This window comes from Neolamprologus brichardi, chromosome 17, assembly GCF_056152115.1.
Source record: "Neolamprologus brichardi isolate AB-2024 chromosome 17, ASM5615211v1, whole genome shotgun sequence".
NCBI lineage: Eukaryota > Metazoa > Chordata > Actinopteri > Cichliformes > Cichlidae > Neolamprologus > Neolamprologus brichardi.
In genome coordinates, this window is record NC_142120.1 from 34,023,938 (window position 1) to 34,041,468 (window position 17,531).

At 42.3% G+C, this 17,531-nt stretch overlaps 1 protein-coding gene across 1 annotated transcript in view; it reads right to left on the reverse strand.

Moving 5' to 3' along the window:
• Positions 1–17,531, reverse strand: part of arid2 (AT-rich interaction domain 2) — a 41,575-nt gene that overhangs the window by 18,017 nt on the left and 6,027 nt on the right. Inside the window, exons 5-7 of the mRNA XM_006806466.3 lie at positions 6,958–7,091; positions 548–766; positions 145–212 (exon numbers count right to left, since the gene is read on the reverse strand). Of these exons, the coding sequence (XP_006806529.2) occupies positions 145–212; positions 548–766; positions 6,958–7,091 (421 nt within the window). The remainder of the gene's footprint in view (positions 1–144; positions 213–547; positions 767–6,957; positions 7,092–17,531) is intronic.

Below are 17,531 nucleotides of genomic sequence, written 5' to 3' on the forward strand. Positions count from 1 at the left end.
CTGCTGGATTCCTGCCAATCTTCACACTGTACAGAGTCGCACGTGCTCTGTGGCTTCTCAGTGTAAGCAGCGCACATTTAGCAGAAAAAGGTCGGAGAACATTAGACTTTTTGTAAAAAAATAAATTAAAATTGTAGAACTTACCCTGACGAAGTCTCGGGAGGTTTTCTCCTTCCAGTCCGTCCCAAACACCCCGGAGAAGCTGCCTAGCGCTGCAAAGACACAGAGGGATGTTAGAGGGAGCGCCTGGGCTTAGCATGGTATTATCCCTCTCTTTTCCCTTCTTCTTCAATTCCCCTTTGACAAATTATATTTAGGGGGTGCTAAGAAGACAGAACCTTTGATCCTAGAACAAAGAGGTGAGAGAGGGGAGGCGGCAAACTGGGAAAATATTTGGAGATTCATGCCCACAGAATAATTGCTCCTCTTTAGGGAAGCACAATTAAAATGAAAATGCTTTTTTACTAAACCAAGGTAAACAACCTCAGTCTTTTTATCTAAATGTTATAATGCTACTGTTCAGTATGTGAAGAGCTGAGGAACGTACAGTCATCAAAGACGCCGGCGTGTGCCAGAAGCAACGTGACCAGTTTGGGGTCCTTGTCCAGCTGCATGGCGTGCTTGCTCTCGTTGGAAAGCAGCGTGCAAACGTTAACGGCAAAGTCCACTTCATTGGGTAGGCCCGAAAGGAGAGACAGCACCAGTTTGTTGTAGTCACATGGTGGAACGAAGTCCGTAGACAGTCCATAGCTTTGGCGGAGATAGTCTGAAAGGAAAAAAAACACAAAACGAGAATTAAATATCAGTGAGGTGGGAGAAATGTCACATACCTGCTTCTATAGCAACCTCAAGCAAACAAACTCAGTTGAGGTTATACAAGTGCTGTACAGGTTATACAAAACATATTTTATACATAACAGACACAATAAACACACTATAAATCATCTAAAGTAAATAAGGCTGTTTGCTCTTTGTTAAGTAAGGTGTCACCACCTTACTTAACAGATCCTGGATCCTGAAACTGATTGGAAGTCTGAGTGAGGAGGCCAGCGTAGGTGTGATGTGACCCGGCTGTTTCTCCCCGTCAAAACACGAGCTGCTGCAATTTAGTGCAGCCAGGCGACAAAATAACGAGCAATTAGAGCCAACATATGAAGAATGCCAAGAGGTAATAAAAGCATGAATTACTCTGTCAAAGTCTTATGGCAGGAGCTAGGCCTTCACCTCACTGAGGAGCTTTAGCTGCCTTATTCGCTGTAGTCATTTTTACACGTGCTCTGTAGCCCTGAACCTTTCCAGGAGAGAGTGGGAACAAGCGCTCAACACCTACACTGAAGCGTCTTTAACTCGCTAGCTTTGTGGTACAAAGTCTGTGTGCTGATGTGAGAGCAGTGCAGGTCACACAGCAGTGAAGCGGTGAGCACTGTGGCCTCACAGTGTGGAGCCTGTATGACACCCTCCCCCTGCAGTCCAAAGACAGCCATGTTAAGATAAATAGTGACTGGCAATCTGTCTAGCTCACGACCCCGACTTTGACAAGCAGTTAAGATGACGGATGGAGAACATGGCTGACAAAAACTAATGCCGTGTGCTACATTTTTACAAAAGGGTAAGTTCAGACTGTGTCGTGACATCTTTCAGAGTATGAGATCAACTTCTGATTTAGCTGCGACGCTGTGAAGTAATGTCACTTGTGACATAAAATAAGACGCGGTGATAGTCACGACACGAGCGGGTGACAAGTGTGAAAGAAGCCAAAGTTTTAATTAGGAGGCTTAAAGTCAGGTAAGGTTCATCATGGGCCTCCTGTCAACAGCCATCAGTGACTCTGCAGTGGGTTTGGAGTTTTCTTTGAATTTAAATGATCAACAATGAAGCAGGACAGCACATTGTATGAGTGTTTTCAAAGTAATGACAACATCATGTAAATCTGAGCAGTGAGAAGGCGGCGGCCTTCAGCCGGTCCCTCAGAGGACTACATTTGCCTGCACACTTTCAGCAAGTTCAGCCCCTGTTTCCATTTCCTTTAACTGAAGTTTCAGCAAACGAAATGGGCACGAAGATGTTTTTAGCTCAGATCAGTCTGATGTGTCTAGTCTCGACTTGTGAACACCCTTTAACTTTTAATTGCATCTGAATGTGAATCAGTTAGCCTCCATGATGAAGGTTTTATAATCAAAAGACTTGTAATCCCAACTGCTAGCTGTGTGGGGAAAACAAGGCCCGATTTCACTATTACTACTGAGAAGCTCTCCGGTGTGGAGGTGCAATCATTTTGTAAGCAAAGACCTGAGATTCCTCCCTGTGTTACTGCCGGATTTTCTGCCATCCATCATTTTGTGTGCATAGGTGTCATTTCCCTCCCCCAAACAGTGGCTATTTCACTGTGGTGCAGGGTCTTTGTAGACTGCTGCCTCTGGAAACCAATCATAACAGAGAGAGAGAGGGGGGGAGTCCTGCTGAGTGAATCTGATTTCCATGCTGAAAAGGTTTGTGAAGCCAAATGTAATTCAGCTGAGCTGCCATTATAGCAGCTACAGCTCTATTCAGAAGCTGCCTGCCTGAGCTTGTCCTCCAGCACCTGCAGCGAGCCGGCCGCCGAACAGAGGCGCAGAGGACTGATAGACATCGGCTCGTCTGACGGGTGCAGGCTTTATGAGCAGGAATGAATTAACAGTTGTCGCGGGCCTCGGAGACAACAGCGTACAGAGAGGCTCGGTGAGAGGTTTCCAGAAAAGCTGTCAAATAATTACCGCTCACTATGCGGTATAGTTATATTTAAATTCAGGGCCTGTGGTACAAATGGGCTTCATTTCTCAAAGATCTACCAGAGGCAGTGCACAAAAATCAGCCAGTATCCGCTCACTGCAGACACATCAGTGTCACTGTGAATAAAAGATACCTTTTTGCCATCAAGTATGTATGTAAGGGATCTTCATGATCACACCAACGGGACGCTAATATCGGTCTTCATAAACAATTTTATGGTAGCTCCAGCTTCAGTAAGTGTTGCAATGATAACACGAGGGCCATCCCACTTGCGCCGAAGCTTTGCTGTCATGATGGAAACTGGCAGCTGATAAATCAGCCTCACATTGCAAACACCAGCCAATAGCAGCCTTGTTAATTGTTACTGGCCTAGCAGCGAATCAGAAGGCAGCGTCTAATCGGAATCTGTTGTGTCAAATCAGTTTTACAGCAGTTAAATGTTCAAAGATGGCGTGATTTCAAATGTTGGAGTTTACAACCAGCGTCAAAAAATCTAAATCAGCTCATAACAGAAGGTAAAGAAATGCACATTTACCATTTATCGCTTTGACTCTTAAATAATATAGCCAAGATAACCATGTGCCAAGCCTACAAGCATGCTAGCAACCTGTCAAAAGTCTCAACTTCAAGTTTTGCAAAGATGATTCCCAAAACATTGAGGGCCAGACGTCAAACCAAAGAGTTTGGTGCATGGCAGCAAACATTCATGCCACCTTAAAAAGGCCTCATAGTTCCATATTATCCTAATAGAGCACATAGTTCTCACACTTAAAACTTACTTGTGATTCCTAAAGTTTCTAAAAGCAGAGCCCTTTAATCATGAGCCCCCTAGTCTGTGGAAACAGCTCATAGTTTGCATTTGGGCAACAGACGGTACTTTTACAGGCTCTACGTTTTCTACTTTTCTTTTTAGGCTCAAAACTTTATTTTCATAGAGCTTCTGTAAACCCAATTCTGAAAATGTTGGAACGATGTAAAAAATTTAAATAAAACCAATTAAATGATTTAAAAAGCTCATAAACCCATAAATGTTTTCACAATAGAACAAAGAAAACATGTTTAAACAGATGTTTTACCATTTAATGGGAAAAAAATGAATTCTAAGGCTAGAAAACTAAGATATCCAAAAAAGACAGATTTTGCAACTATTTAGCTCAACTGGCAGCAAGACAGTAACATGCCTGGGTATAAAAAAGAGCATCTTAGAGACCCAGAGTTCCACTGATCTGCAAAAAACTGTCTATAAATTGTAGAACACTTGTGTTCCTTAACATAAAATTGCAAAGCCTTTGATCATCTCATCATCTGCAGCAAATACCATCAAAAGATTTAAGAGAATATGGAGAAATCTCTGTGCGCACCGAGCAAATGAATACCGGATGCCTGTCATCTTTAGTCCCTCAAACAGACGTGACTCTGACATGGAAATCACCGCATGGGCTGTTTAATGCTGCAATTAGCAGAGCAACAAACTGATGAACTCATTAATCTTCTGTAATCTATTTTCTTCTTAAATATACAACTTGTCAAATGTGTTGATGAAAATATTTTCCAATTCATTTGTAAGTTAAGTGCTAATGTATTTACAGGCAGAACCTGAGAAATTAAGCCAACAATGAAGCCATGATGAAATTGGTGGTTGCAGCTCTAACTCTGTGGTGGTCAGGTTATTACCACCTTTGTGTGCTGCTTGAAGTTAGGTGAATGTACAGCTGCTGTTTCGACCTTTAATGGTGAAAACAACACGCTGAGAGAACCACAAGCATAAAAAGTGTGGGCGTCGAAAATAAAAGTCGCCGTAAAGCTACGCAGAACTGTTACACTTTGTCATCATGAGCTCTCCTTCCATCATACAGATTACAACTGATTTAAAATGAATGGTTTGAGCCAAGGGCAGGCAAGAGCGTTTGAGTATTACAAGCACAGAATTAGTGAATCATCACCGCTCAATACGACATAATACTTACAATCACAAGCTTTAGAAAAAAAAAGCAGGAATAAAAGTGTTGTGCAACAAGTATTATGGGGGAGTAACTGTTCTTGGGCTGGTGAATGAAGGTGGAAGGGGGTTAAAAAAAAAAAAAAAAACCTTACAAGCCACAGTTAAGTTCACCACCATTTGTCGTGTTTTCTGTCCCTCCATGGTCGTGTTTTGGAGTCAATTAGCTCAGTGGGCAGCAAGGAAAGAGCCTGCGACTGAAAGGCTGGAGACTCTAATCTAAAGTGAGGCAAAGGGAAAACCAACAAGTGCTTCCCTCTTCCCTTCATCAATAACTGTTGTCAGGACAGTCAATTACCTCTGAGAGCAGCCCAGCGGTCAGCTCTACAACGTCGTGAGGCTAATGGATATCTCACACTGTGTGTGTGAGCGCCGCCTGACAAAACAGACAAGAGGCCGGCCTTGGATGCATACGCAGAAACATTTTGTGTGAAATATAATGTGACTCTTCAGGGGCTGCTTTTTGTAAAGAAAGTGGCTGCATGCCTGGCTTTGAAAAATAATTAGTCAACGCTTAGGTGTGTGTAAGCAACTTCTAAGAAAATGAAAAAGGCACAGACAAATCACTGCACGCTTCACAGGCTCAGCTCAAACACAGCAGCACTTAGCAAGGTGAAAACTGAATTAAATGAGTCACTGTGTAACAAAAGGGATTAAATGAAAAGTACAATAAAGCAGAGTCGTGAATTGGACCAACAGCAGAGAGGCTCGACTATCCCACGGGTCGTTTACTTTAGTTATCCCGACACAAGACCAAAATGCAGACTTCTGCTAAAATAACGCACATTGGTCTCTTTGGTTTTACTCGTACACAGACCAATCATGTTTAGATTGCTAGTCAACCTCTAAAGGAAAAAAACACTCATATTTTAGAGTCTTTGAGCCTTTCATCATGCCATCTTTCTCAGCAACAAATTGATTAGCCATCACCGATCAACAGTGACTGGCTGGTAGATGTCATTAGGTTTGCAGATAGAGGTTAACAAGGCAGACGCCGACTGTCTGAAGAAGTAACTGAAAGACTGAGACTGAGCTACGCCTCAAGAGCAACCTGGCAGGCGAGCCGGTCCGTTCTCTCAATTGGACCAAATACACTCGTTAAGAACAGTTCACGCACCTGTGCAGCCAAGCCAAGCAAAGTCTACGTGTGGAGTAAACTGGGCTGACACCAATGTCTGGCTTTTCCTGGCAAAGAATAGACCTTCACTGAGTAACTACACGTAGCAGTAAAGAGACAACACAGGGCGTTTGCAATCCTGTAATATACTACAGCCAACCCTGCCAGGAGAATCAGGACTGAGGGGGTTTCCTGTGTAGTGTTTGGACTGCAGAGAGTATAAAGTCTTGATTATATGCAGTCGTCGACAAGTCTGCTGCCATGGGTAGTTGAACTATAATGTAAATTATCCACAGTCAGGAAAACAACCAGGCACGAGGTCATCTGCGTTAAGTCTGCCGATCACTGTACACTCTACATCAGACGGACCCAAGTGGATCCTGGTGGACTTGAGGTATAGTTGAGCCATAACAGACCCAGTCTAAACAAAAACCCTGCATCTTAGCAGGCGGATCTGGCGTCTGCATAAAGCACAAAGGCTGTGGATGAAGGGAGAGCTGACTGCCGAGAAACACACATAAGGATGCCCTACGCATGCTTAAAGGCTCAGACGTTTAAAACTAGAAAATTACAATTAGACGTTTTACAAAAGGCTGTATCACATGAGCTCATTAGTGTTTCTAACCTCCACAGCAGAACGAGGAAATGAAGCCTGCTTGATGCCAGAACATGAAAAGCTCACATGAATTTGTAACGCACCACAGTGTGTTATCTAACACTATCGGAGACAAAGCTCTCCGATTCGTCACAATAAATTCAACTGATGAAAACAAAAATCCTAGAAACAAATGGCAGCGTCGTATTTCTGTGCATATGCTTAACCTGAGGGCTGATCAGCTCTGCATTTGTTGCACACACCCAGCGCTGATGAAATGATGCGCTGCTGCAATCATGCCTGTGTGAGGACTGAGTGCTTGAGTTAGCCAAAGGGCAGAGACAGACCGAGACACAGACGGGATGAACTTCAGAGAAAATAACAAGTGAGAAAGAAAACATATGCAAGCAGAAACTGGACACCCGTACGTGACACAGACGTGACAGAGAAACACAGTGATCACAGACAGGACTTTACCTGATACAATGTGTTGCTGGTAGTTATAAGAGTTGGGAATTGCACCGATTGGAAGAGAGGCTTTGGGATTCCCTGGCTGCGCTTCCTCGTCATCCTCTCCGAAGTGGTGGACTTTCTCATACTTCTCCAAGTATCTGTGCGGTTGGAAGAGACAGAGAGAGGGAAAACAGGATAAGCAAACATCTGAGCTACTTCCTTTTCAAGGTGCAAGGTATGTTTTTTTGTAAATGCACACGGGCAGATTTTTGAGAGCACAGAAGGGCTGAAGTCGATGTTTTAGAGTTTTAAATTAGTTGTTGGCTGAAGCTGTTCTAAGAAAGAGGGCAAACAAAATTCCAGATTAGCTGGAAAACGCATTAGTCTGCGATTTTCTCTGTTTCCTTCAGCAGCTCCTGGTCATACTGAAGAAGCTACAAACACACTCAAAATGCCACTAACAGCTAAATGAGTTAAAGTATGCTATAAAGCAAAGGTGTCAGACATAAGGCAGTCCGCTAAAGACTCCAATCTGGCCGACTGGACTGCTTTAGAAAATGTGAAGGAGAACTTTATTACTCTTAACTGCATTTTCATAAGTTATACTTCTTTTCCTGCTGACAAAGGCCTCCACCCATTCATGCTACAAAGTGAATGCGTAATGCAACAATTAAATGACAGAACGTTTCTGTTTTTTCAGTATCCACTATAGAAATGTATGACGTTCACAGTAGTAAAAGATTACTACTAGTACAGTAGTAGTAATCTTGCTATTTTTTTATTACAGGACAGTCTGTGCAATGAGCTAACAGAACTTTTTCAATAATGTTACATTTATTTCTTACACTTTAAGCCCAAAGCATAATTTCTTTATCATGTCGAAAAGCAGAGATATCATTTTCTACTTCTTTTTCTGTTTTTTAAAAGTACCTGAGGGATTAAATGTGTCGCTAAACTTCTTTACACTGACAGAAAGGAGAGTTTACGCTGGTCCGGCCCGCATAAGATCAAAGAGGGTCCGATGTGTGCCACAGTGTAAAATCAGTCTGACATCCCAGCTCTAAATCTTTAGGAAATAGAGGCAACGCAAAGACCGTTTTCAATTTCAGCTTTTTCTAAATCCAGATCTCTGAGTCGGAGAACAAAAACAACAAATAACTTTTCTTCATACACACATTTCCTTCAGTGATACGGCTTTAAATAGCTCGGCGAGAAGAAGCCACAAAACAAAAGAGTAGCCGTGATGGCAAAGATAGAAAGAGCACAACTGGCAATGATTTGTTTATATAATAAAAAAAGAAGAAAAGAAAAACCCCAACACAAACAATGCCCTGTGATAATCACACACTCTTGCATGGTGAAAAGTCCACTCTTGAATTTTCAGATAGTGTTAAACATGTGCAACTATGCCCGATAAAAAAAACGAACAAACAAACAGTAAAACTAAAAGCAATGAAAGAAAATAACACTGTTTGTAGTTACTTCTCATAGTTGCGTTGGAGTAGGTTTATATTGTAAAGTGCCAACACTGAAGTACTACCATCCTTAAAGACACAGCTACTAGACGATACAGCCGACCGCATCCACAGTAATCTCTCACTGAGCAAAATGCCACTGATTGGAAGAAGAAGAACCCACAAGCATATGAGAAACTACACGTGGAAGACAGCAACTAGTGTGGCTGCCAACACGGATCTGAACAGACAGGCTGATAAGAAGAGAGTCGGGTACGGAAGCACTTTGCGTTTGAAGCGGATAACCACTGGCTGATAACTGATTCTCAAATGATAACATGCAAATGATGCAATCATCCTTTTCAGACCACATGAGAAAATGCTTCAAATTTAGTAAAGCACCTAAAAGATCTCACAGAACTCAAGGTGAATGCGTTTCAGTTTGTATTAACATTATTTTCATGTCATCCTTAAACACACTTTAGCATTTTGTTGACATTCCTGCTGTGAAGTCAGCCGTGACCCCCTGTGTTTACAATGGCTAACGTAAGATAAATGCTTAAAGCTAATGTACTGTAACTAACATTACACCTTGTAGTCACATCAGTAAGCTACTCAGCAACATCCTAGCATTTCAGTCTGTGTCCTGTCAGCTTAACATATTCTTAACATTTCCTGTTACTTTAATTTACAGATGAATGCTTTTATGTCCATTTTTGTGATTTATTTAGGCTAATAAGTCTAGCAGGTGGAGGGGATTTAGGGCAGTGTGTCAGATTCAGTTAATCTAGAGCTAAAGCAGAGTCTCTTTGAGGAATGCCCACATCGTTTCTGCAGACTCTCCTTGCTGCTGTTATGCATGTTGCAAACAGACGATTCACAGCTGGTCCAGCTGAAGAACTAAAAATGCATGTGCTGAGTGTCACTGCGTCTCCTACTAGGATGAGAAAACGCTGATGTGATCGACTCTGGACGTCTCTGTGGGAAATGTGTTACAATAAACTATTTGGGAGATACTAGAGTGAAGTAACTACATGAATACTGGGCCATAAGGGAAATATGTCAATTAACGTAACACACTTCAAATTACAAGCAGAGTTGAAGAATGAGATGATGGAAGTAAGATCAACACCTGCTTTCACTGGAAACAGCAAAAATTTATATAAATAATGTGCTCAAATTAAACTCAAAGCAATACAAGTAAAAGGAAAACAAAAAAAAAACCAACAAAAAACGCAATGAATGCGACCTGTACACAAAAATGCCCTGAGGCCTTTGGGGTCACTTTACTGCTTTACTTTATTAAAACTATGTTATGTTACAGCATTACCTGCTGGTGTTATTATGAGGAGTGCTTTGTGTCATCAAAAGGAAACGCCCCTTTGCAATTAAACTCTCTCGAGGGTGTGCAGCCTACTACCCATTTACCTTTGAGTGATCCGACTTTACCTCATTGCATAACAAGGTGATATAGGCAGTATTTCCTCTAACGTAAAACTAGGACCGAGTTTGTTTGTTCCCTGAGTGTGGCAGCTAAAAGCAAATGTCTGCAACACCAGCATCACAAACAGGCCAACACGGCAGTGCTGCAGCCCTCAAACCGGTTCTTTAAAATGTGAAGTCAAGCTCCTTACTGTGTGACTTATCACCCTGGCCCCGAATCATGCAAACTAGCTCCCAGCTCGCCAAAGGAAAAGACAACACAATAAACACACCAGATTTCTTCTCTCTCCCCCCCGTCCCCCTCCCCCGTCCCCCCCATACACAAAAATGCAAGAGTTCATGTTCACTCCTAAACTGCCCTGCAATTACTAGAACTGCAGAAACAAAGCAGGGAATGAAAGGAGCTAAACATCCTTTTATGGGCTCTGAAGTCTTAAGTAAAGAATGACGTACAATGGAAATAAGCACACAAAAAGAAAGTACCGTCTTTGCATAACATGCACACCACTCACAGTCATATAAAGGGGGGCTTTGCATGCTTTCTTAAATTTTAAATGCCGCACTTTCCATGCACCTGAACTGCCGGTTGTTAGGCAACTTTGATTTCAAATGAATGAGCTACATCCACATTTTCCTCACTTTTACCTGCTAAAAATCTAAGGTAGAAGCAGCTGCAAGCCGAAAGCAAATTCCCTCTCATTCTTGGGAACTTCTCACTCAACTTGCACGGAAAAGAAAAAACGTTCTGAATGAGCATGTGACTGCAGATTCAGACTTTCTTACATATCATAAATACCTCGTAAAAATGTGCACAAACTGCACACACACACACAAAGTAAAATACCTTAGTATTACCAGTGTGGCAAGCCCAGCTTGTGTGGCTGTGAGTCACCGAGCGAGTGCCGTTTCTGAATTAGGCTCTGCTAGTTCATCGTGGCCGAGGTAATCCCCCGTTTGCTGGCTGCCGGGTGACACGCTGGACTATAAATACACTCAGCCTTCATTTGCAGAGAGAGAGAGAGAGAGAAAGTGAGTGAGGGAGGAAGAGCAGGAGAGCGATAGGGCCTACTCCCGACTGCAGCGTCATCAACCGCTGTCTGAGTACAAGCATGAAGAAAGAAAGGGGGGGAAAAAAGAGGCTGTGGGTTAAAAAAAAAAAGAAGAAAAAAGGGGGGGGGGACATGGGAAGAGGGGAGAGGAATCGGCTGCAGATGCTTGTGCCTTCACTTCCTCTTTTTCCCCACCCTCATGCGCACATTTTCAGAGAAACATCAGTCCCCTGCAGCTTCAGTAGCACGCCACCACCAGGCAGCACAAACCGCCGTGGCTTGCCTCAATATTATTACAACCGTTTAGGGAAGTGTGTGCATGTTTTTTTTGTTGTTGTCACACAGCGCCTATTTTCCCTCCAAAATAAATGAGCTGAGCACGCCGGCATGGGGGAAACTCGCAAAGCGCGAGCAGTGATGAGCAGACGCCGGCGCAGACAGCTACTGTCATTAGCGCGGCGTTATTTACGGACATCTGGATCAGGGATTGGGCACTCTAGTCTTCAGTTACTCTCAACTACCCAAATGCCCCCAGTGCGTGTCAGTGTATGAGAGTGGACTGCCCCCTGCTGGATGAGGACGCTGAGATTACAAACACACACAAAGTGAAAGTTTCTGCAGAGAAATGTTTGCTGGGGTTTAATGGAGTTGGCTGCCCAGCGCAGGCTGAGGGTGGTTTACTTTGTCAATAATCACGGGAGCGATTATGGAGGTCACTGAGCCAACTGAGAGCGGGATCACTGACAGCACTGACCATTTGTTCAACTTAAAGCCAGTACAGAGCATGCATGTCAACTGACTCATGATGATGCAAAATGGCTTAAAGAAGACCAATCTTTTCCTCACTTTCTAACATGCATATAGCGTATATAAAAAGGGTGGAGACGTCTTACAAAAAAATTGCCAAAATTTCAAGTTATATCAGCACACTTTTTCTCCTTTTGGCGCTGAAAAATGTCAGTAAGCGCAGAAATCCTCATATGGTCATTTCATGCACTGCTTTGTTTACGAGTGGTGGACAGTCAGAAGAAAGCTGCCTTAAAAGCAGAGCAGCTAAAGCAGAGGAGATGTATCGATGCCCAGTATGAGACATGTAAAGATTATTTTGAACTGTGAGTCATGCAAAGCCACTCCTGTAGAATCCACTAATAAAAATATGGCATTGAGAATGAAAAGCACCACATTGGCACTGTGCTCTGCTGAATGGAACCAATGTGCATCACTGTTAGAAGGGCTTCGCTTTATCAGTCTGGCAAATCAGAGTGGGATAGTAACTCAGAGCAAAACAGCGTTTTCTGGGGCCAAACTCTTTACTTTTGCAGTTCCTCCAGAAACACCGCTAACTCGTCAAGGAAAAGTGTGACCCGAGTGTCTCTATCTTTTTTGGAAAATCCTGACATGAGCTGTTAAAGGGTCCTTTCCGCTGAAAAGGATGCCTCGGCTACGTCGGACTTTGCGATGATAGCTTTTCAACACGCAGGCACATAATCACCTTGAAAATGGAGATGGTGACCACTCACACATTTTGTCTAAAACCAGTTATTTTGTAACACTATAAATAGTAGGATGAATCACTGGTATGGCTGTATATTCAGAACTAGGGCTGCCAGGATTAGTCAACTAGTCACGATTACGTCGACGACTAATTTAATAGGAATAAGTAGTAGGATTTAAGAGTGTAATAACGGACTGAAACAGAAGATGGCAGCACTGCATGTACAAGGATGCCAGCTGCCGCTAAACCCCGAAGAAGAAGAAACTGTGTCCCAGAATTCATAGCGCGGCCCAGCTCAGTTTCCAACAATGGCGGCAGTTAGTTAGTTTTAATGTTACTCTTATTATTCTTTCTGGGTCACAAAGTAAACGTTTAACATATTTTCAGACGAGAATGTAGCTGTGTAAACTTCAAACATCTGCTCAGTTTATCAAGACACCACATATTTTCAAAAGCGCTCCGACGTTTTCGGAGATGTCTGTTACCAACTAGCTCGTTAGCTAGCCGGGGTTACAGGCTCACTAGAGCCCGTGAGAACACCGGACTCCCGGAAAATTGTTTTCAAATCCACCGCCGCCTTTCGCTACTCAGGTTAAATATATATATATAAGTCACTTAGAGAAATTTTATTGTTTGGTTTTTTCAGTATTTTATTTGTTCCTGAGTAAATCGGTTTGGCTGAGATTAAAGTTATAGTTTTTACACAGCTGAATAAACCTCAAGCAGACAACTGATTATTAGAAGTGTGAGATGCTCGAGAATATACTCCGGTGTCCCGTGTAATATTTTAGATAGCAGGGAGCAGACGTCTGAGTTTACTAAACTCCACCGAAACAATCTGCAAACTTCATTAAAATTTAATAAACTATCATCTTGTCTTTATTTTTAGTTAGCACATACCTTAAACACTTAAAGCTGTAAGCTAATGATAGTTATATAAGAGCAGATGCTGCTGGTGCAATAAGCTGTAAGTTTTACGTTCAATGGATGCATGATCTGATTAGTCGACTAATCGCAAAAATAATCGGTGACTAGTCGACTATCAAAATAATTGTTTGTGGCAGCCCTATTCAGAACATGCTAAAGTGTGATCCATCCAAACTGTAGCTGTGATTGGTTTTGTGGGTTTCACTATTGCCCCGACAAGAAGAAATCAAAAAGTATTTATATTTTTTCCCCCAAAACAATCACCCTAATTTCATTACTAAGGACATTTGTTTATATAATAAATGTAAAAGCTGCAATATTACACTGAGAGATTTTCTAGGCTGTTAACTGTCTGGCTGATAAAATTGGAGGGAAAACAAAAATCAGCCTAAGTGGTTAGTCTGAATGTGAGAAAACAGTTCAAACTGAGCACAGTCTAATGGATGAGGTTAGAGACAGTCTGTGCAAATATTGTGTGTGCATTTATGAGTAATTTGAAACAGTTAATTACATTCTTCAGTAAACCAGTCGTATTTTAAATGCAGTTCATACATGTGGCACTTTAGGCTGTGCATAACACAATGACACGTGTTTACTATGTGTGGCCAACGCGATCAGAACGACAAGAGCCATTTAAAATAAATAAATTAAAACCTTCCCAAAAGCAGACACATTTTCTCGTTTGGCTCCGAAGTTATCTGCTTTCATTTCTTCATCACATCCCATCTGCCTTCACGGGTCCCGAATGCAGTAACGAGACCCTTTTAGACACTTAAGGGGGATCCACACAGCAAGCGCATGGCAAGTGGGACCAGCGAGTGGGCTGGTCGCTAACTGACCCATCAGGTTCTGGTTGACAAGGTAACCCTACTAATACGTCAATCATTATTTTCCTTCACTCTTATTGGTAGACGCTTCGATCACTTGTGTCAAAGCTGTGGAAAGCTTAATCTGGGAGGCACGCCTGCAGAATAATGACTTTGGTCAGACAGACAGGTATCTGTAGGTGACACTTTGGAATCATCGGTTAACTCAAGCTGTACACTGACTCATACTTCTAGGGGCCGACAAGCAACATGCAGTTTACCTGTATGGTCGACTAGTGGCCCACATTCCTAAAACACAACATGCTAAAAAAAATTATTGAAGTCAGAGCTACTTCAGCTTACTAGGAGCGTGCTCAGCTTTAGGTTGCCAACTGGCTCTGGCTCTCTTGTAATTTGCCTCCCCCACCCCTCCTCACTCAGACCATCAGTCTATAGATCTTCTCTGCACAAGGTGCTTTGACTGCTCACGACTTTGAAGCCACATCTATTAATGATGGCTGAGTTCACTTCAGTAAGATGTGACGGTTAACCTGCATGCCACCTTCCCTCAATTTGAATGCAGCCATCAGTGATATGCCTGTGCCTCCCCAGGTCAAAGTCTCCCGTGAGAAGGCCTATGAAAACAATAACACTTGTATGGGCTTATAAAGTGTTTCTTACTAGTGCTTGCTTTAATTGTCTATATAGCATGTACATAATCTTATCATGGGTGTCTTCCAGCACTAGAACATTAGAGATTTACTCTTTAGAGAGTTTACTCTTTTAAGACACGGGTTGCTATTGACTTGGGATTGACTAAAATACAGAGAATAATCTCCAGTTAAAAGCAAACCGCAAGCTAAGTCATGCAGTTCTGCTAAAGAGCTTAAGAAAATGGTAAAGTCTGGTTGTGGCTCTGTCAAATACATCTGCCTGTTAGCAAGGAAACTGAGAGAAGGAGATTAGGCTATCAGTGGTGGCCAACAGTGCTGGAGGGGCAGGTCAAATTACAGACAGACCCAAAAAAAAAAAAAAAAGGTCCCAAGAGCCTTCAGATGTTATCTGTGATAGAAAGTTTGCTCTTGTATTGTGCAACATCTTCTACTAATGCGTATAAAACCACAGGAGGCGGCACTGGTCCACATGCCTCTCTCGATAACTCATCTTCATTTAGGCGACCCTGAGCTGCAGCTAGGATGGAGCAGGAGGAATACAAAGAGAGTTAATGCAAGCCAGATCAAACGCCACTTCATCCAGATGTTTCAGGAGAACTTACAGGAGGCTGTGCAGCATGGCACAGGAAGCAGAGTGGCACCAAACAGCCATCAAGGTGCATGTCATAATCTGATAAAAAGGTGTGAAAATTAACACCTGCTAGAAAAATATGTGTGCAGTCCAAAAGCTGGGCAATAGTTCAATGTTGTGTTTTCATTGGTTTGTTGCTTTCTAGAAACAGGAATATCACGTGTGTAAAGCTGAAGACCTGATGTTTAACGAACTGCACAGATATGTGTCGTTAGCGGTGATTCCACACTTTATCTGGAAGATCCATATAGAATGTGTAACAGCGATTTATTGGACATTCATCAACTCGTTTGTTTTTACCATTAACCATTACTCTAAGAGGTCACCACCATTTGAGATTTGTTTAATAGATCCTCATAGACCCTTCTCACCCTTATTCTGCAAGTTACTGCTAACCAGCTAACCTCAGCCTTTCCCATTTTATATTTTCCCTGACCAGAATCAGCCCTTAACTGCTTCCCCAAAGAGGATTTCGCCCTATACCGGACATACTCCAGCTCCACCAGCTCTGAAAAGCCATTCTAACCAGAACCTGCAGCAGGTGGAGAACTGGTTCATGTGTCATGCTCACCAAAGCTACAATAGCAGAGGAAGAGTCCATACATGGCTACAAATAAAAGCAAACAAACAAAAAAACAGGTGTGACTTCATATTTAATTTGAGAATGCATGCATGTCTCCTGTTGCAGTGCACATGCACTCAAAACAACCTACCATAAATAACACATCAATCTAAACCGATTGCCACCATAGACAGTACAAAAGATGGCCTTTCAGACCCAAAAGCTACATCAAAGTCAAGGTTCAAGTGCCTTAGACATGCATGCTTTCAGTGCACACCAAGGGGTGATCCCCGGGGTGAGGGGGAGACTAACCAGAACATAAAGTCCATGTTGTGAATTTTGGTCATTTTAAGAGTCAGAAAACTCATTAACCAATGAGTTTTAGTCATATCCATTCCTACTCGTCACATCTAGTTTGAAAACACCAACACGGCAACGGTGAAAGTATCCCAAACCAAAAGCAATGTCTATATTTCATTCTTCGACTGCAGTGTAGATCTATTAACAGATGTTATCCCTGATAACATCTGTTACTTCAAAAGGTTTTGCAGTTACTTCAAAAGGTTTCGGTCTCTTTGGGCAAAGCATGGTTCACTATGCAGACAGAGTAACAGGACACAAGATCCCCAAGGCTGATTCTATTCATTTGACACTGTCTCCTAAGAACATACATTCAAATAAGCATAAATTTGCATTAATCATAATCCACTAGCAGTGATGTCATGCTCACATGACTGTACCACCTTCTAATTGTAAGGGTCTAAAAGAAGGGTCACAAAGCAGAAACGGTTGAGAAATGCACAGCTAACAGAAGAGGACTTGATGTGAAACATCCTACTATTGAGTGAAATGAGTAAACCCATGAGTGGGATTGCACCTGCTTCTCCGTGTTGCTGTTAGCTTTTAAAGAGTGGTCTGCACAAGAAGCACCCTGCTGAACTCTGCAGACAGATCGCTTAGTGTTGGCTGATTCAGCATCAAGCAGTATACACAAAGACCCGTTTCTGTTTGTCTAACCACAGTATTGAAAAAAAGAAGAAGAAAAAGCAAACTCATAAGCATAGCATGAGTCAAAAGGTGAATCCAATTTGAAACACTCATGACTGAACGTGTCAACAGATCACTGTCACGTGTGCTCATCAAATCAGACTTATGATTTCAAAATAAATACATTTTTAAAGAAGGCATTTGGATAAATAAATATAACACGAGGGGCTTTCTGAAAACTCTCCCTGTTTAACAGTTTAAATGTGTTACTGAAAGCCAGAATAAGCCATAAGTACAAAATAAAACAACTGATGAATTGTCCATTTGAGCTTTTGCAGAAGCTGGAGTGAATGTTCCTTGATGTCAGGCTCAAGGGCCCTATTTCCTCCCAATGGGGTTGCAGCAGCGAGGGCAAACAAAGGTTAAAGCAGGGTATCCGTCACCTGACTTGGTTTCTAGGTACAGCACGCCTCAGTTTGGGAACAAAAAGTAGTCGAAGACTAAAGCTATTTCAAAACACTCTTCATTCACTCTCAAATTACAGAGTTTGCCCGAACAAACTGCATGATG